This window comes from Zeus faber, assembly GCF_960531495.2.
Source record: "Zeus faber genome assembly, chromosome: 13".
NCBI classification, from domain to species: Eukaryota; Metazoa; Chordata; class Actinopteri; order Zeiformes; family Zeidae; genus Zeus; species Zeus faber.
The window spans coordinates 29,441,180-29,462,825 of NC_137198.1; the positions used below are offsets into that span (position 1 = coordinate 29,441,180).

A 21,646-nucleotide genomic window follows, 5' to 3' on the forward strand; every position below is an offset into this window, starting at 1 on the left:
TTGGTCTAATTGTCATTCACCGACCTCCCCCCATCTCCAATTGGTCCAAATATCACTCAAACTTCTCATTGCACCGTGCAACTGCGTTGAGTTTCTGTATGATAAGATTTGATTCTGGCATGATCTGTAGCGAAGCAAAGTCTTTCCTTAGAGTTCAACTTTGACACTCAATATCGTGGTGTCACCTGTCATGTTGTTAACACATTGGTGAAGCAGCTTCGGCTGTGTTGAGTTTTGAAGAGGTGGTCCGTTGGAGAGTCAAAAATGGAGCAAGCTGTCATTTGAGCTGTGTGGAGGCAAGGTCACGAGACAGTGATCTGGATTCTCAATTTTGAAGTTATGCAATAAAAAGGGAAAACAATGCCAGACTCAGACACAAGGTTCCTATACTTGAACATAATAAAACACCGGACTCTGAAACAGGGTTCCCATAACTTAAATATGCAAAAATGGCCAAATGTCCAAAATGTCAGACCCTCCTCCAGGGCGACATAGCAGACTACCCCTTGCTGCTGGTTGAGGTGTCGCTGGGCTTGGCTATTGTGGGGGCTGCTTGGATGGGCGCTCTGGCTGCTGGGCAGTCCTCATTGATTACTCTAACGAGCAACAGGCGCCAATCACCAATACCTCCTAAACCAATGTAGTTTGCTTAAAGAGTATGTGTTGTATCTTTCCCAAGGTGACGTGAGTGGGCTCCAGATGCCCTTCCTGTCTGGCTCCGCTGAGTTAGACTCGGGAAGGGCGTGGGGACTCAGCCCTGCTACAGTGATGTGGGTGGTGCTTCCCCTACTGCTCCTCCTCTTGCTCTTGGTCTCCGCTCTGCTCTACACCTCCCACAGAAGGCGCTGGCTCCCATTGCCCTGCAAGGTACCAATGCACACACACCCTTAGTCAAGCTGTCAGGGAAATTTTAAGAGTTATGAGTCGCTGAATATTTGTATTTCAAAAACACTACATTTCACTGTTCTTCAAAAGTGAAACGAGGAGATAAGCCATGTATGCCAAATGCATTTTACACAAGTATAGGCCTTGAAGTATATGAAGTGTAGTACGAAAAAAAAGTTAAAGTGCAAATTTCCATGTGAAACAAATAGTTAACTTGTGATCACATGAGTCTTCTCCCCAACATAGACTGGACATTTTCATGAAATCACCATTGTTAGGCTGATGGTCAAGATGAGGAATCCAATTGCAAGACATGGTTTAGGGAGTATTGACAGCGGTTTATTGAGAAGACACAGGGAATCCAGAACAAGAAACAGACTGGGGATCAGGACCGGCAGGGACTCGTAACGGGCGAAGACAGGGACTCGCGACCAGGCAGGGAATCCAGAACCAGGGAGCAGAGGAACCGGCGGAGAAACAGGAACTCAGAGTCCAGGGCGCACCGCACAGGGAAACAGGCAGGGACGTGGAAGAGACGACAAGCAGCCAGAGCCGAGGAGCAACAAGCAGAGATACCAGCACGAACCGACAGAGTGAATGGAACCAGGTCAAATACAAGGGGAGTGATGAGGAAGGTGGAGACAGGTGGTGAGATTACTGACAGGGGACAGGTGTGCAGTGACAGGAAAATGAAGTGACATGAACCCAGACACGGGACAGAGGAACTTGGAGGCAGACAGGGCGAGCTAGAGAGGGCAAGAGGGAGACAGAGAATCAAGGCAGGGGAAGGATCATGGGAACCATAAAACATGTCCGGAATTAATTGATACACATATTCATTATTAACGGCTACTATAGGGCCCAAATAGTTGTTTTTAACTATGATTTTATTTTAGTGTATTTTTCTGTGCTTTCCTTATCAAAAAATGACCGTAGCTTGTCCCGGGCAAAAACACATCGTTACAATAATTTACCCCTACAATTCCGTAACAATGTAGTATTTAATATTTTCTAATTAAATATTTGTATTAATTTTAAACAGGACAATAGAAACAGTAGTGAGGGAATGTAGTGGCGGAGTCTATATTTTTGTCATTGTGTCTAAAATGCATTCAATAACCGTAACAGTCGTTGTTTATAATAACATTTTTGTTAAGAAAATCACAGTACAAAGCACTAAAATAATATCATAGTTAAAAACAACTAAGCGGGTCTTATAGTAGGCATGTGTACCTTAATATTTAAATAAATTATCTCACATTCCCTGTGAATATGTGTATCAATTCATTTTGTGTTTTATGGTGGTTTTATGAGTGTCCCAAATATGTAATTAATATAAATATTGAATACATTTGTTTTTTTTCTTGCTCAGGCTGAGTGTCTGAACAACCAGCTTTTCCTCGGCCCCGATGTACCCCTGGCCTCGGGTCTGTCATCTTCTTCTTCCTCCTCTTCTTCTTCTCCGGAGGACCATGGCCTATCCCCGCTGCAGCGCCCGGGCCCACCAGGCCACCAGCGGGTGCTGCGCATCGCCGAACCTGAGCCGCGCTTCAGTGGCTACTACAGCATGAAGAACAGCCACCTCCACAACAACCTCAACCAGGACGTCTTCTACAGCACGCCATGAGGAGGGACGGGAAGATACACAGAGAGAGTCACACTCACACACACACACACACACACACTCCCACGAACGTCGTGATGCGCACATACCCTTACCGCCATCACCGTTTAAAACCACATGAGAGGAAAACAAAATCACAGCAAGACCATTTTTTATCCATACAAAATTCTCAAAAAGAAACCACCTGTATTCTTGGAAAGCTCATCCTTCCAGTTAGTTTGTTTTTGTTTTTTGATGTTTGTTTTTGGTCTGTTCGTGGCAGTGTTGATGAGTCGTCCATAGTTTGAGTTTGGACCAGAACTCTGTGTATGGAGAACATCCAAGCGACTTGACAAGAACGCAGAGTGCAAACAAAGTACAGATGTTGATCAATGGCCAAATAGATTTGTGTCCTCTGGGATGGGTTTCAGACACACAAAGTCGATCAGTCATTCATTTCATTTAGTTCCAACGGTAAGAAAAACTACGATGGTATGCACCCTCTGGATGTTTTTTTTTTTCTCTTCTGTTTTTCTTGTTGTTGCCTTTTGGAAGAAAAGGAAATTCTATTTTTGGTATATCGTTACACACCTACTACACACTGCACATCATCCACGGCCGGCCGGACAACATCGAGGGCAACATTACCGACAACTGTGATGGACGCTTGGTTATCCCTGCCATGACAACACCACTTTCTTCTGCGATCGGGAGACGGATTTGAATGGAAAGAGAGTGAGAAACGATGGAGACAGAGAGAGATGTTTTGGAAATTCTTGGACTTTCTTTCTTTCTTCACTTCTTGACAATTTTGACTCTCCCGCTTCTCTTGAAGGGCTCCCTTTCTCTCAACAGACCTAAGCCGGAGTCTGACATTTTGTACACTCCACACAGTCACCTCCTGACTGGACAATTCCATTCCACTGTCTTTCTCTTGTTGGGCCAGGTCAAGGATAAAAGACCTATAGAGGTCACACACACACACACAGACACACACACACACACGCCGCAAAGCTTGAACAGGCTGGTCGGATTATTATTTTGTGGTAATTTTTTGCTATTTTTGAGACAATTCCTAATCACGTGTCACTTAACAATCCAATCGCCTCGCACGTCTCTGAGCTTTATGATTCGTCGTCTGTCTGACATCTCTGTACATTGCGCCGACTCCAAGCAGGCCAGTCGTTAGTGGGGTGGTTGTTCGCGATGATGAAGGTTTTGCGCGAACGTAGGAGCGGCGTGCCAGAGCGGTATTGCTGTAAAAATTGAGCGCTTGAACGTTTTGTTGTATTCTCTCAAGTCCCATAAGGAACCCAGCTTTCAACCCCCGTACTCCTCACAGACCCGACAAAATCAGAAATATTGGACAATTAGTAACAAATGGTGAGCGCTAAAGGAAGCCATAGAAGCCACATCAACATTGCCAAATGTCCCTCCTCCTCCTCCACGTTGAATATCACCCCCAATTCACACCAAGAACGTCACCTCAGCAGTGCGCCAACGCTTCAGATACGCTGCCATGTTTATCAATGTTGCAATTCACACTGTCTCTGTCAGGCGCACAACTACACACCAGCTGCCTCGTGTCATGCCCGCATTTTTTTACGCTTCGGCTTTATCTTTCTGGGCTGCACACATAAAGTGGAACGTAAATTCCTATAGTGGTCCATTCAAAAGATGTATTTAGTTAAAATATTTAATTACCAAGCCTGGTATGCATCAACCACCATCAACTAATGTGGATTACTGAGTTCAATTAACAAACTAATACACTTTCCCCCACATGAAATTAAATCTAATTTATGTCAAGAAAATATCTTTCCAACAGGAAAACAAATATCACGCCTAAATAGATTTTCGATTTTACTTCTAACTTGGGAAGTAGTTTTACAGTATAGACTTTATTGGTCTGGTATACTGTACCTGTCAGCAACGCGGCAGACAGTGGAAGGGGGTGTCCTTGCCGCTTCTAGTCAACTATGTGTAGGCTCTAGTCAAACTCACTTGCCAAGCAATAGATTTTTGTAGTGTGTGTGTATAATATATATAAATATATATATATAAATTACTCATTCCAGCAATAAAACACGTTTTGAAGGAAGAAGCTGCTGTGTGTAATATAAACAAAGAACACGAAATTCACAAACTAGTCCAATTAACGCTAACCCAATTAATAAGCAGACTCTAAATGCGAATGAAATTAAAATTAAATGGTTGAAAATGAAACTTCAACGGTTGATATATTCCACAATTTGTAGTTTCAGTGATAGAAAGTCTGGAGAGTGCTGCTTTCGGTAGCGCATTGCAGACGGAATGAAGACAGACCCGGTGTGAATTGACAAGTCGACAAACCACGAGATGTGCACGTGATGTGACAATTTTTTGTGTGAATTGGGGGTTAGCCTTCGCAGCATAGGGGACTTGCAACGCTGGTCGTTTTTGTTGGCTGAAGCCTTCGTGGTAACAGTGGACTGACTGGCATTGATCAACATTTGCGACCCCTCGCTCTATAACATGATCAATTTGTACAGAAAGCAAATCAAATATGACTTATTGTACCCTTAAGTGCCAATTAAATTATATTCAGATTCTGCAGTTAGTCCTTTTTTCACCAAGTGTTGTGTGACTCGATCTAAAAATGTACTGGGGTTTTCCTTTATGTCGTATAATTAGGCTTTTAGAGTCCTACTTGTAAAGATAACGCACATCATAAATCAATGATGGAAACCGAGAAACATGCACGACACACAGACACCCATGCAGTGTAAATGTGATTTGTTCGGACGCGATTTGATGAAACTTAAAATAGAACATTTCAATACAATAAATACATTTGAATGCCATCCCTGCCCGGCCAACGCATGTATAAACAACCGCAGAAATCCAGCATTAAGTGGTGGACACGGTGATAATTGGAGATACAGCTGTTTTTTTTGGAGGGGGGGGTGGGGGTTGTTTGTTTTTCAAAAAACAGGGAGTGTAAAGAGGTTCCGTTGTTTAGCTGCACTGTAGTTCATTCGCTCTCACGGTTCAATTAGTTCTCGAATGTAAATAGAGGCCCAATAATCAAGCACTTTGCTTTATTAAGTGTTTCCTTCAATGTTGGAAATGATCAATTCTTTCACGCAGATATTTTCAAAATAATTGAATTTGAAGAAAAATCCACAGCGGAAATGGACAGAAGTAGTTGATTGAAGCTAGCCCGTTTGAACATGTGAAAATGTTTCCTGGGTTATTGGTTCTTATTAACATTTTTTTTATTTAAGTTAAATGTATTTATGTCAGAAAGATGCTGTTTTATTAACAGAGGTCGATGAAAACAAGAGCACTTGTTTGATGCATTAAACAAAAAAAATTGCAAAGGAGGAGGTGGGAGGTGTTTGATATTTGGCCACATGGGTGGTGAGAGACAAGGTGAATAGATTGAGGGTGGGACAGGGGTGGGGGTTCGGAAGGTGCGATCGGGCCAATGTCGCACACATTCGCGCCAAGGCCAAATCACGACCCGAAACATACACAAAACAAGTTGTTCTCTCTCGAGTTCTGTTACAGCAAGGCCACATAGCACCCAGGTTAAGCGACAAATCAAAGATTTTGCTTTAGGGAAATATTGAGATTCCATATGCATTCAGATTTTTTATTTTGTTTTAACCTGTGTTTGACAAACCAAATTTGATAAACCTGAACCTTTAACATTTACACATCATAAGGGCGTAAAAGAGATGTCATTAAAGCTCAACTGCATGAATACATCATCCCAGTTGACTGTGTTGAATTGAACTTTAGGCTAAGAATTTTCCCTTCATTACAACAATTCTGAAAGAGGGAGCACAATACCCAGGTTAATCTAGTTTTAATGAAGCATTCTGATACGCAGTTCTCGTACGTAGACTAGAGAAGTAACGTACCTTGATGACAGTTGTTGCATGTTGATCTACATACTTCAAGCGTTGTCGCTCACTGTTGTTACTGTTTGACATTAGCTGCCAGGTGGTTATCTTATCTGTCAACCGGTGCCTGGTGTTGCCTGGCAGCTTGTTTCGTAGAATTTTCCAGATGATGGATGGTAGGGCCCATTCATCTCAGTCTGCTGTCCATCGAGACAGCAGACTGAGATGGCGGACCGCCTTCAGAACTTGATGGACTCCCCTCCATCCAACAACCCAGTGGACAGGAAGCTGTGATGAAGTGGGCTTATCAAACCACATATTGTCATGATATGACACCAAGTGGACCTTCCTTTCCTGACAGCCATGTTGTAATCTGTATCCTACATGTGTCGTTTTGACTAGTCTAAAGAGTCTAAAGTCGACTAAGTCTCTATTTACTAAAGTATATTTTAGATCTATTTTTGAAAGTCATGCAGCGCTTCAAACATTGGGTCAGTCAATGCTCCGTCAAAGTAATTATTTTTTAACCGCTAAGTATCGTTTTAGATACTTTTGTGTCAAACGCCCCCTTCCAAGGCCAAATTAAAAAACAAACAAAAAAAAAAACTAAATACTTAGTTTATAAAAAAAATAATAATCTTCTTTATATTTATTGTTTACAATAATTTATTGCTGACAGTTAACTGGAAAAAAAATGAGAGAGTTGTTTATTTGACAAAGTTTTTTCTTTTTTTATGACAGGAAGTATGGCAGGAAGTATGGGATATAGTAGGGAGGTAATACTGTGTCCAATCAGTGCATGGCAAGCTCAGGCAACCTGATTTTTGGTGTCATTTTGCAGAAGGCTGTAAACAACCGCCAGCCCTGTGACTGAACCCATAGGTCCGGTCGGGGCAGCTCTGGTCCAAGCAGTCTGTGATACCTGGTATCTCTAAGAGCTGGCAAGTGCCTGCCCACTTTGGTTCCGGAAGAGTGTTCTGCTGTTAATCTCTCCTCCTCCGTAGCCATTTCCGAAGCTGGTGTGTTTGACTTCTTCAAAAGGTCCACACACTCCCAACATCTACAAGATGGTCCAAGAGTTATGTGGGGCCATATGATGAATTATATGTTTCTGAAGTAATAATATGTATAGACCTTGATTTTAAGCAATGAGGATTCATGAGCAACTTCACTGAGAAATTATAATCCCAAAAGGCACAAAAACTGCATCACAATGAACATTCAAACTTGCAAGCACAATGAAATGAAAATCGAATTCACAAACAATATCCAAATCATACGTCCATAATGAGAATGAGTAACAGGTTTCAAGACATACTACGCACCTCCACAGTTCCTCCAGTAGATGCCTTGGGAAAGCAACAAAGAACTCTGTTAGGGATTGCTAAGGTTCCCGTTAGGTTCTGGGCCTAAATGGTTCCTCATTTAGTACCTGTACCTTGGTGGAAAAGCGACTGAATACACAAACTGACTGAGTGACTAAAGACATTCCAATAAGCCATTTTAAGTGATGCCAAATGGGAAAAAAAACACAGGCACTTACCATCTTTACTGCTTGACAAAGCCGAAAGGTTTCATTTGTTTATTTTCTTGGTCATCCTTGTCCAGATCTGAATATCTGACACCTACGCCCAACCGCCCACTATGTGCCCAAAAAAAAAAACAATATTGTATTTTGTTGTTGGTCAAAGATCAAATCTAGAATGCAGAGAATTATGTTGTGGACTCTTGAACTTTTCCTTTTTTGTTCCAGGAAACTGTCGCCGGTTGGATGACTATTTAATCTTTCATGACGATTAAAATGATCAACTAAGTTTTTCTATTATGCCACAGCAGACAGCTTTCTAAGGGCCATTGTTTAGTTCATGTATCAAACGTTTTTTCCTTACAGCACTATTAAATAAACGATTTGAAACAAACCCTTCGACTCTTTCCAGCCGTCTCCACACACCTCCAACCCAGGCCTTCATTTGTAACTTCATAACATCGCCTGAACGCTTTTTACTTTTGAGAAACATACCACTCCGATGCAGCTTTTCACTGTGCTCAAATGAAGTCCAATAAGCAATGTTTACATCCTAAAAAAACGTTACTTAAATCTGAGGCCGGTAACACTCACAATATAGTCAGTCTACCTGGGAAACGAAAAATAAGGTGGAACCATTTCCTTTCACTTGAGATGCCTATGGGACTATACATCTGGCCTCTTCTGGGTTTTATTGACTTTTGGCTCATAGCCAATGTCATTTGGATGTACTGTGGCAGCAGCTGTTTTGTGTGATTAATCAGTGGTGTAGTGGTTGGCGGACATGAGGGAACCCCCACTTTAAAAAAATCCTCCCTGGGATGCATTCAGGACGTAGGATTTTATATTTCTTCTTCAATAAAGTAAAATTTACAATTATACATTTTTACCAGGCAAAAATCATGTCAAATTGAACTGACTGCGCTTCTGCAGCAGCCGCTCCGCTTTTCCAGACTAACTGTAGAATGGGAGTTTTCTAGGAGACATTACTAAGTGGGAGCACAACAGTAGATTTAATAAATTGTAGTCTCGGCAGGTCGCAGCTGCTTTCGCTGTTGTTCAAACAGAGTTAAAGTAAAACTCGGAATATGCGTTAGCGCCATCAACATTTAGCATGTTTTTATTGTTTGAATTAAATTGATTTAAATGAACTTATATTTACCTATTGTAAAAAAAAAAAAAAAAAAGTCTTCATTTTTAGCGCATTTCTTCCAATGCCATTTGCTTATCCGTGTCCTTAGGGTCCCAAGTTTTGGAAACACTGTAATATCTCGCTGTTGGCCCAGGTGACTGGCCCAGGTGGTTGGCCTAGGCCTGAGCCCAGAACAATATAGTATGCTAAAATATAACATGAGTAGAAACAGGAAGTTGCGCTGCTTCTATTCTATTCTCTATTCTATTCTATTGGCAACCTACTGCAAGCAATGTTATTCTTTCGACCGTAACAGTTTAATAAACTCGACAAAAGACACTAACAAAATACATTAAGAAACGTATGACTAATCAATGGTGTCGCGGTCGTAGGATGTGAGGTAACCGTTCCCCCACGTTGAGGGAACGAGGACTTCCGGTGAAGAAGGGTCAGTTGCTTGACAATGGAATTCTTCTAAATTATTTTGAAGAATCATTAATTTATGTCAAAATGGTTTATTATTACTGCAACATCGAATTAACTCACATTCAAATATAAATATGCCAAATGTCTTGACCTTTTTTTTCTTTAACCACAACATTAATCCTTCTCTAGTTATTTTAAGTTTCAGAGTCAAAGATAACCTCGCTTGCCTCATCTTTTGCCGCAGCGACTCAAGACTCCCGAAACATTTAAAAAACTTGCTCGCTACTAACGAATCATCCATGACAAAGTGACCGCACAAGGACCTTGTGGCAGTTTAGCTGCCACACGCCACCCAAGTGGCGTTCTCAGGGAAACCGGCACAGACAAGAAAATTAACAGGTCCCCTTCCAGAGGACCTGGGTTACCCAGAGCAGCATGGTCGACCAGCCTCTTCCCACCATGGCACCGACAGTCTGGCCCCTCCTCCCTACGGAGCATGGGGACTTGGGCTGCTGTGCTGACGGCGTGGCCAGACTTGGCTGCTGCAGGGGCTGCTTGGAGGGGTAGCCTGGCTGCAGGATGGTCCCTGCGATGCCTGCTGGGCAGAGAAGCTAGCTGCCAGCGGTTACCTGTGGTGGTTGCTGCGTTGCTTCTCCCAGGTCCTCCACCGGACCCCCCAGGTGCTGCTGCTGCCGCCAGTCGAGAGAGGGTTGGTCTGGCTGCTGGGCTGCAGGATGGTCCCAGCAATGCCTGCTGGGCGGAGAAGCTAGATGCCAGCGGTTACCTGTGGTGGTTGCTGCGCTGCTTCTCCCCAGTCCTCTACCGGACCCCCCAGGTGCTGCTGCTGCCAGTTGAGAGAGGATTGGTCTGGCTGCTGGGCTGCTGGATGGTCCCTGAACCAGGGACCTCCGGTACAGACAAGGGGAGTTAACACCAGTTCATTGTAGAGCGACGGCTAGGTGGAATTAGCCAGGAGCAGATGGAACATGTCATGACATGGCTCCTCTCCTAAGGGCATGTGTGGATGGGGTTTTTAAACCTACCGCTTGTTAGCCCAACCAACAAGGGTCAGGTGTGACTGCTCAAGCCATCCAACCCCCCACATACCCCCAACACCAAACTGAGGCCAGGAACAATTCCTGGCCAAACCCTACTCCCCCACCAAGCAGAGAACAAAAATGAAAAAGTTTGAAACAGACTGACGTCCCCCATAAACCCCTTGTGGCAGTATTTATGAGGTAGTGACTTTTCATCATTCATTAGTTTGGGCAGAGCCCTGAGGATTCTGAATTTATATTTGGTTGCTGTTAATTGATTATATATCATATTGAGTATATATTTTAAAATAACTATAAAGCACTGCTTGAGTTGTCAGCCATGTTGATTTTAACTGAACCATACGGTGGCCCTGACAGCTGCACTGCAACTTAAAAAACACATGTAAATAGACAAAACACAACTAAATTATGAAAAACAACCGTATCAACTGAAAACACAACTGCATCAACAGGAAAACACAACCGCATTGCCAGAAAACATACCCACATTAACAGAAAACACAAACCATTAACGGAAAACACAACCACAAAACCGCATTACGGAAGTGAGCCACACCGAATGCACTAATTTATCTGCAATAAAATATATTAAACTAGACTATTTTGTGTCCGGAATTTTATATACAAATTTATACAAGTAACAACGTGGAGCCGCAACTATCGCAGACAAGTCATGGCACACAAGACCTCTTCTTCTCCTTTCAGCTGCTCCCGTTAGGGGTCGCCACAGCGGATCATCTGCCTCCAATACCTTTTGTTCTGCGCATCTTGCTCCCTTACACCAACCGCCTGCATGTCCTCCCTCACCACATCCATAAACCTTCTCTTTGGCCTTCCTCTTTTCCTCTTGCCTGGCAGCTCCATCCTCAGCATCCTTCTCCCAATGTAACTCTCATCTCTCCTACACACAAGTGTCCAAACCATCTCAATCTGGCCTCTCTTACTTTTCCACCAAACTGTCCAACCTGAGCTGTCCCTCTAATGTACTCATTCTTAATCCTGTCCATCCTTGTCACTCCCAATGAAAATCTCAACATCCTCAACTCTGCCACCTCCAGTTCAGCCACCTGCCTTTTTGTCAGGCCACCGCCTCTAAACCGTACGACATAGCTGGTCTCACTACCGTCCTGTAGACCTTCCCCTTCACTCTTGCTGGAACCCTTCTGTCACAGATCACTCCGGACCCTCTTCTCCACCCACTCGACCCTGACTGTACTCTCTTCTTCACCTCTCTCCCGCACTCTCCGCTGCTTTGGATGGTCGACCCCAAGTACTTGAACTCATCCGCCTTCTCCACCTCCACTCCTTGCATTCTCAGCTTTTCACCGCCCTCCCTCCCATTCAGGCACATGTATTCTGTCTTACTCCTGCTGACTTTCATTCCTCCTCTCTCTAATGCCTCCACTTCTCCAGGCTCTCCTCAACCTGCTCCCTACTCTCACTGCAGATCACAATGTCATCCGCGAACATCATAGTCTACGGAGACCCCTGCCTAATATCATCTGTTAACCTGTCCATCACCATTGTAAACAAGAAAGGGCTCAGAGCTGATCCTTGATGCAATCCCACCTCCACTTTGAATGCCTTCGTCACGCCTACTGCACACCTTACTGTAAAAGTTAAACAGCCATAAACTTTGTTTGTGGACGGACTAACAGTTACAGAGGAAGTCGGAGACAAATACTTTAGGTTAATAAAGTATTTAATCTTGTACAAGAGGATCCAAGGTTGTACAAGAGGAGCAGTTTCAGTGTAAAAACACAACAGAATGTTAGAGGACGTTCTCCATTCTCACTGGAGAGTTTGAGCTTTTTATACAGTCTTTTTGGATGGGAAACTGTGGAGCCGCTGGGAGGAAGGTCAGTAGATGTCACAACGCCCCTGTGTAGATCATTGATGGGGCAGTTTCGTTGAGACCGACTATCTGTTGAGGTTTCCTTCCTCCTCTTTACGACACAGAAAGTGACTAGTTAACTTCCTTTTTACGACAGGAACTCTACTTAGCCTTGGAAGGACAAACAGAGTACACATATATCAAACAAGAGTTAACCTGAAAGGCACAGCAATAAAACATGAAGTCTTAGCATTTAGAAGGACAAACCGAGTACATATATGTTGTACAAGAGTTCACGTGAAAGGCACAACAATATATATATTATAAAATTCTTATAACACTTACTACTGTCTGACTGCGCTCATACATATCCTGTACCACTCCACCATGTCCAAATCCTCCATCTGCTTCCTCCATGCAATTAATAAATAAAAGGAAAAAACTTTTGCATAAATCCACAGTTTTTATTTTAGCCATTTATGTGAGATGCTCCAGGGAAAACAACTTCTACCAGCTCCGTGATAGTGTGGTGAAGATCACGAACAATTCAAATCTTTTTGGTGAACGAACTGAACCGAATCACTTTCTGAAACGTTCTGTTCATCAGTCAGTTAAGTTGAGCTCTCAGTCAGTTGCGAGCGAATGTGGTTTAGAAATCTTGCAGTGTTTCCCTGCGACCGAATAAGTGATTCAGCTAACCCTACAATATAAATATATATTACATTTGCCATATATACACAAATACCCCCACTCCCCCACCACCCAAAAGAGATAAAGAATAATACAGTGTCAAACACTGTATATACAATATACAGAATATACAATGCGATCCTGTGGACAGGATAGGTTCTTGGTATGGGTATGAATTATGATTATAAATCATTCTATGTATGAGGCTATGCATTGATGTACACTTATGCAATTCTTTGCTAAAAGCGATGGTTCATCACGCTTACCCCCATTTCTTTTAACTTTCCATGGAACCATATAGGGTCATGTTATTTAGTCCCATTACCAGTGCCTGGCTTACGTGCGGGTTATTATATTTGGACACACGCATGTCCAAATATAATGATCTTTGTTGAAACAACACACACGTCACAAAGCAATGTTCAGCTTTTACGCTATTTATAGTAACTGCACAACTGCATCTATTGTGATGTCTGTCAGTAGAGGTCGTCAGAGACTCTATAACCAGCCAGCCCCAGAAATCAGGGCTCTTGCTTCCAGAACAGAATTGTGTTGAAAAGAATATGACATGGAAATATCAGGCTAAATAAAAGGGCTGCAGTCCAAAAGAGCCACAGTGGGCTGATAATTATAAAGGTTGTTGTATCCTTGTAAGACATAAGACCATGGTGGGTCAATCATCTGGTTTCATAGTCAAGTGTGTGATATAGTCTGGCGCCAGCTGCGGTTGGGCAGACGGGTTCGGTTGCAATCATCCCAGAGTACGGGCTGTGGTCCGGGAAGCGCTAAAATAGAGGTTGCCGAGCTGTGGTTCAAAGGTACATGTACGGGCTGCGGTCCAAAACAGCCACAGTGGGCTGATATTAGTCAGGATCAGCCGAACAGTGTCGGACGTGATCTGTTGCGGACTGACTGTGCAGAGGTAGTGAGGGGTGTTGTACGTATGTCCTATGTGATTAACCGGTTCGCTACCTAAGGAGGAATCTTGAGGGTGGAGTGGTTGTACGTATGTCCTACATGCTCTTCCAACGTCTTGGTTTATTGTTACAATTGTGTTTGAAAAGTGAGAGACGTCCCCAGAGATATTGATAAGAAATAAAAACACATTTAATAGAAGAGATAAAGCACATTTTAGAGACATAGAATTGTAATAATATAATGGAGGAACAGCCGAACAGTGTCGCAAAGGTCAGGTCATATGTCCTACGACGCGGTGAAAACCTGTGATCTTTTGCAGACTGAATGAGCAGGGGTAGTGGATACCTAAGGAGAAATCTTGACAAGTGGAGGGTTTGCCATTGAGTGCTTTATCCAGCATTTTGGATAATTGCTGATTTAAAGTGTTGTGTGATACATTAAAGAGAAAAGTAAATACGATTGCTGTGTTTTGTGTTTAAATTGATGGTTGTATGGTTTAGACCAGGGGTGTCCAAACTTTTTTTAAATAGGGCCAGATTTGACAATGTGAAGATGCCCGGGGGCCAATGGTCCCTTAAATTCTTTTAACAATAAAAATTACATCCAAATGCACTATAATAATTTTATTTTCATTGTCACACTTAACATTTTTTTAGCGGCAATGTGATCAAATGTAAGGCAATGAGGCGTAACATTTACATTACATTTACATTGTCATTTAGCAGACGATTTTATCCAAAGCGACTTACAAGGGAGAATAACATTCAAGCTACATTGTGACAGAGACATTAGTGTAACAATAAATACTGCTAGGTAGTGCTAAGTAATTGTAGGTTAGGACAGGAGGTACTCACTGAAGAGCTGGGTCTTCAAGTGCTTCTTAAAGACAGAGAGGGAGGTCCCTGCTCTGGTCATTTTTGGCAGCTCGTTCCACCAACGTGGAACTACAAATGAGAATAGCCTGGATTGCCGTGGTTGTACGGCCGGCAGAGCCAGGCGACGCTCATTTGATGAGCGCAGCATCCGCGGGGTAACATGTGCTTTTACAAGAGCATTTAAGTAGGTGGGAGCATTCACAACAATCACTCTGTAGGCCAGCATAAGAGACTTGAACTTGATGCGGGCGGCTACAGGTAACCAGTGGAGCAGCTGAGTGACATGTGCCCTCTTTGGCTGGTTGAACACCAGTCGCGCCGCCGCATTCTGTATCATCTGCAGTGGCTTCACCGCACAGGCCGGCAAGCCTGTTAAGAGGGCATTGCAGTAGTCGAGACGGGACATCACCAATGTTTGTACCAGCAGTTGAGTGGCATATTGGGTCAGGTACGGCCTGACTTTTCAGACGTTGAATAGTGTGAAGCGGCAGGACCGGGAGACTGCGGCAACATGGTCCGAGAATGTCAGTTGGTCATCAATAATGACACCTAGATTCCTTGCAAGATTCAAGATTCAAGATTCAAGATTTTTTATTTGTCACATACATATACATACTTCCATACATATATGCAGTGAAATGTAATGCAACGCACCCGGTGATAGCACACAATAAGTCCTAGGAAAAAGTACAAAAATAAAATAAAAATAAAAAGTAGAAAATTCCTTTCTAATAGACCGACTAACTGACTCCTAAAACGTAATACAGTAAGTGGAATACTTATAGAATAAGATAAAAAATATATAGAATAAAATACAATAAAAAATAAATTGAAATAAAATGGAATAGGTTGAAGGAATATGCCTATGTATATACAGATATGTGCATTTAAAGTGGCATGTGAATTAAAGTGGCATGTGAATGTGAATAGTGTGAGGTAGTGTTTGGGATAATACTGCACAGTATACAACAGTACGGCGCAGCAATACGGCATCACGAACAACCCTGAACAGTGATACAGTATGCGGTACAGTATGCTACATACAGTACAGTAGGTAGTGTAGCCTAGTGCATGGCTCAGTTAGGACCCCTGGTGAGGTCAGCGTTGACAGTTCTGATGGCTTGAGGGAAGAAACTCCGTCTCAGTCTCTCTGTTCTCGCTGTGTGACTGCGGAGGCGCTTGCCTGACCGCAGCAGCTGGAACAGTCCGTTGTTGGGGTGATGAGGATCCTTCATGATCCTACGGGCTCTGCTACTACACCTCCTGGTGTATAACTCCTGCAAGGGGGGGAGGGTAGTTCCAGTGGTACGTTCAGCTGAACGCACCACCCTCTGCAGGGCCCGCCTGTCCTGGGCAGTACAGTTCCCAAACCAGGCAGTGATGTTGCCTGTCAGGATGCTCTCCACTGCTCCAGAGTAGAAGGACTTGAGGATCCTCACCGAGACCCGGAATTTCCTCAGCTGCCTGAGGTGGTAGAGACGCTGCCTCGCCTTTCTCACCAGAGTGTCTGTGTGAACAGTCCATGTTAAGTCCTCTGTGATGTGGACTCCCAGATATCTGAAGCTGCTCACCCTATCGACAGAAGTCCCATTAATCACCAAGGGCGCGTGCGTCCTCGATTGTGATCCACGCCTAAAGTCCACAATCAGCTCCTTGGTTTTGCTGACGTTCAGGTGTAGGCTGTTGTCCTGGCACCAGAGTGACAGGTCAGCCACCTCCTCGCGGTAGGCCTTCTCATCGCAGTCAGTGATCAGGCCCACGACCACGGTGTCGTCAGCAAACTTGATGATGGTGTTGGAGCTGGACCTGGCCACACAGTCATGTGTGTACAGGGAGTACAGTAGGGGGCTGAGGACGCAGCCCTGGGGGGATCCTGTGTTCAGGGTGAGGGAGCTTGACATGTACTTCCCCACCTTGACCACCTGGGGGCGGCCTGTGAGGAAGTCCAGGATCCAGGTGCACAGCGGACCATTCAATCCTAGCTCCATCAGCTTGACAGCCAGTCTGGTGGGAACTATGGTGTTGAAAGCTGAACTATAATCAATGAACAGCATTCTCACATAGGCCCCCTTCTGGCCATCCAGGTGCGTGAGCGTGGTGTGCAGTACCTGGGAGACCGCGTCATCCGTGGATCTGTTCTGCCGGTACGCGAACTGCAACGGGTCCAAGGTGCGGGGGAGGGAGGCGCAGATGTAATCCTTAATCAACCTCTCGAAACACTTCATGACCACCGAGGTGAGGGCCACCGGACGGTAGTCATTCAGGCAGGTTGGAGAGGCGATCTTCGGGACAGGAACGACGGTGGACCTCTTGAAGCAGGATGGGACCACTGATTCAGCCAGGGAGATGTTGAATATTGTGGTGAACACCGGAGCTAGCTGGTTAACACAGGTCTTCAGTACTCGTCCAGATATGCCATCTGGGCCCGCAGCTTTCCTGGTGTTCACCCGCATCAGAGCCCTCCTGACCTCGTGCACGGACACTGAGAGTGCGCGCTCGTCCCCAGCGGTGTAACTCCAATTAGCCGGCGAGCTAGCGGTGTTGCTGCCAGACTCGAACCGCGCATAAAAGGAGTTCAGTTGGTTGGCCAGGGAGGCGTCCACACTCGTGGCTGGGGAGGAGCTGCTCTTGTAGTTAGTTATTGTTCGCAGCCCCTCCCACAAGCGTCTTGTGTCCCCCCGCTCCATCTGCAGCTCCACGGTGTCTCTGTACGTCCGTTTGGCGTCCCTCACCGCCCTCCGCAGATTGTACGACGCCGCTTTGTAGTTGTCCATGTTACCAGATACAAGTCCGTCGTTGTAAGCGGCCGTGCGCGCATTCAGAGCGCAGCGGATGGATTTATCAACCCATGGCTTCTGGTTTGGAAATATCCGAATTTTCACCGTGGGAACGATTTCATCCGCGAGCGTAGCCACAAAACTCACTACAACCTCCGTAAACTCGCTGACGTCACTTGAACTCGCTTGGAACATGTCCCAGTCTACGTCAGTCAGAGCGTCCTAAAGCGCAGCCTCTGATTGGTCCGTCCACGGCTTCACTTCCCTCGTCATCACCAGATCCCGCGCGATCAGAGGCCTGTAAACAGGAAGCAGCGAGATCGCGGCGTGATCTGATTTCCCAAAAGCAGGAAGCGACACGGGCTTGTATCCGTTCTTGTAAGGAGTGTAACAATGGTCCAGAGTTCTGTCTCCCCTGGTGGCACACGTGATGTGTTGGTGGAAATTCGGCAGAACTTTTTTCAGGTTGGCCCTGTTAAAGTCCCCAGTCACCACCACAGCCGCATCGGGATGTCTGTTCTGAAATCCGCACAACACATTGTGCAGAACCGACAGAGCTGCGTCGGTGTCCGCTTGCGGTGGGATATAAACGGCTGTAATGATGACCGTGCTGAATTCCCGGGGGAGATAAAATGGACGGCATAGTATGGTCAGCTGTTCCAGGTCCGGCGAGCAGGAGTTGGAGAGGAATTTGGTGTTGTTGGCGTTACACCAGCGGTTGTTTACCATTAGGCAGACGCCTCCACCTTTGGATTTCCCCGACTCTCCCGTTTTGTCGCCGCGGAACACGGAGAAGGCCTCGGCTGGACGTATGGCTTCATCCGGCACCAGTGGGGTCAGCCATGTTTCCGTCAGGCAGAGGACGCAACAGTTTCTCGTGTCTCACTGGAATTGAATCCTCGCTCGAAGTTCATCCATCTTGTTCTCCAGGGACTGGACGTTAGCAAGAAGGATGCTTGGCAGAGGTGGACGGTAAGGTTGCGTCCTCATTCTGACCCGAATGCCGCCTCGTTTACCTCGGTGCTTCCTCCGTGGGCCGGCTCGTGGAACAGCGACTCCATTTTTGTTGTTGTTGCGAGTGTTCCCGCGTAGGATTTCCGCCGGCCACTCTGCTCCCACGGATAAAAAGTCCCAAAGTTGTTTGTTTAGGGAATTTTTTATATCCATGAGTGCATCGCGGCCGTATGAGTTAATTGTTGATGTTTTTCTGGCGAAAATTGTGTTAAAAAAAGGAAAAAAATACTAAAGAGTAAGAAAGTAACCGGAGCGCCGGCGCAGGCGACCGCTAGGGGCGGCGCCACTATCGGCATTGCAGCCTTGGTAGGAAAAAGAGATAGAGTCAATTTTAATATCAATGTTGTTATACATACCTTGTTTGGCCGGAAAGAACAGCAGTTCCGTCTTCGCCAGGTTTAGTTCAAGATGATAATAATTCATCCATGTGGATATGTCAGCGAGACAATCCGAGATCCGTGTCAAGACAGTGGGGTCGTTGGGCGGGAAGGACAGATAAAGTTGAGTATCATCCGCAGTGATATGAAAAGCCATGCGAGCGGATGATCGGGCCCAGTGAGGTGGTATATGGCAAAGAGGAGGGGTCCCAGCACCGAGCCTTGGGGCACCCCTGTAGTGAGGTTGTGAGGCACAGACGGCTGGCCTTGCCATGTCACACTGAACGAGCGCCCAGTAAGGTAAGATTCGAACCAGGAAAGTGCACTGCCCGATATGCCCATACTTGAGAGTATGGACAGGAGGTATGCTGTGATTGTCGGTGTCAAGTCTAGCAGAATGAGAACCGAGGATTTGGCAGCAGCTCTAGCAGTTTTTAAGGCCTCTGTCACAGACAACAGGGCTGTTTCAGTGGAGTGACCACTTTTGAAGCCAGATTGAGGTGTATCAAGAAGGTTGTTTCTTGACAGGTACTCTGTAACCTGTCTAGAGACCTCCCTCTCTATGGTTTTAGAAAGGAATGGGAGGAGGAGAGAGACCGGCCGGTAGTTTTCTATTTGAGTGGGATTGAGTGAGGGTTATTTGAGCAGTGGTGCAACCCTAGCCACTTTGAAAGTGGAGGGGAAAGTGCCGGAAGTTAGGGAAGAATTAATCAAATGTGTGATTGCTGGGGTGATAGTCGGTGATATGGCTTGAAGGAGGTTAGATGGATCGGATCTAGCGGACAGGTAGTAGGACGGCTACATGTTAGTTGTTTAGATGCCTCACTTTCAGCGAGGGGGGTGAAACCAGGGAATGATGAGCCTAGGGCTGGAGAAGACAGGTTGTGAGTAAGTTGTGAATTGGCTGCTGATGGCTGCCACTTTGTTAGTAAAAAAGGAGGCAAGGCAGTCAGCAGTGAGGTTAGTAGCTGGGGGAGGTGGTGGAGGGTAAAGCAGAGACTTGAAGGTGGCAAATAACTTACATGTGTCTGTGGCACCGTTGATCCTATCGTTGAAGAAGGCCTTCTTTGCAGCAGTGATGCTGGAAGAGAAGAAGGACAGCAGTGTCTGGTAGCTTGCAAGATTTTCAGTTGTTTTGGATTTGTGCCATTTCCTCTCGGCTGCTCTGAGGTCAGTGCGCGTTGTCCGGAGGGTGTCAGTCAGCCAAGGGTTGGGTTGGGACTGGGTTGATCGAGCAGGTCTGGTGGATAGTGGACACAGGCTATCCAGACATGAGCTCAAGGTGGAGCAGAGAGAATCAGTGGCATCATTAACCTGCAGAGAGGAGAAAGTGCCGTGAGGCGGAAGAGAAGAGGAGAGCACAGAGGAGAAGTGGGTGGGAGACAGGTTGCGGAGATTGCGGCGGATGGTAACCATGGGTCGGGAGGTAGGGGGTTGTTTTGGTAGCTGGACATTGAAGTGGATGAAGAAGTGGTCTGAGAGATGAAGAGGGGTGACCCTTAGGTTGTCCATGGAGCAGCTCCGGGCAAGAATGAGATCAAGCTTTTTTCCAGCCTTGTGAGTCGGTGGAGTCGGGACCTGGTCTTAGGTCGAATGAGCGAACCAAAGACAGGAAGTCAGCTGAGCTCGCACTGTCCAAGTGGATGTTCATGTCTCCGAGGACGAGCATGGGACACTCATGCTCAGGAATTGATGACAGCAGGGTGTCAAGCTCATGTAGGAAGTCACCTAGTTGTCCTGGTGGACGGTAGATGACAACCACATAGGCTTTCACCGGAGCAGTCACCAAGACGGCGTGATATTCAAAGGAGACAAAGTTGTTTAAAGGCAGCAGTGGATTAAATTTCCATGTGTTGGAAATTAGCAGGCCAGTCCCACCACCACGGCCAGATGGTCTGGATGTGTGGGAGAATGAGTAGTTTGTAGAGAGTGCAGCCGGAGTTGCGCTATCTTCCGGTTTAATCCACGTCTCAGTGAGAGCAAGGAGCTCCAAAGAGAGGTGGTTGGCATGACCAGAAATGAAGTCTGCCTTGTTAACTGCAGATCAACAATTCCACAAGCCAACAGAGAAGGAGGTCTTTGCAGTAGATGTTTGCTGCAGAGACCTGAGGTTACCCAGATTGCATCGGCGTATGGTATAACGAGGCTTTCTGGGTGACCTTGAAGTTGTAGAGATGTGATAGTAGCACATTTTGTATGGCGTGAGAAAAAGAAGGTAGGTTTGACTTGTTCAGTGTCCTTGCTTCGGTGGACGTGCAGAGGTAGACGTGCGTCTTCACACGAGAGCGACTACAAATGGGCCAACGCTTGAAACTAACGCTTCAAGGGCAAACGTAAACGTAAACAAATCTAAAAAACAATTCTGCCTTTCTTTCACATCTGGAGTCAGATAACACAGAACAAACTGTATGGAATACCTTAAACTTCCATGAAGTTGACACAAATCTTAACCTCATGTTCATTTTAAACATGACTTATTATGAGTAATGAAAAGTCTGTTGACATTAAGGTTTAAAACATATGACTCATGGTCTTGACTTTCACAATATCATTCACAATATCAAAGTAATATTTTGTGTTACATCCACAGGTACATAACATCAGCAGCTATAGGAAAACCTTATTCAAAAGTTTAATACAAT

The 21,646-nt window shown here is 45.2% G+C and overlaps 1 protein-coding gene across 1 annotated transcript in view; it reads left to right on the forward strand.

Moving 5' to 3' along the window:
- Positions 1 to 5,079, forward strand: part of crim1 (cysteine rich transmembrane BMP regulator 1 (chordin-like)) — a gene marked incomplete at its 5' end in the record, with an annotated part of 132,952 nt that extends 127,873 nt beyond the window's left edge. Inside the window, 2 exons of the mRNA XM_080012090.1 lie at positions 680 to 867; positions 2,258 to 5,079. Of these exons, the coding sequence (XP_079868216.1) occupies positions 680 to 867; positions 2,258 to 2,512 (443 nt within the window). The 3' untranslated portion in view covers positions 2,513 to 5,079. The remainder of the gene's footprint in view (positions 1 to 679; positions 868 to 2,257) is intronic.
- Between the last annotated feature and the right edge of the window lie 16,567 nt (positions 5,080 to 21,646).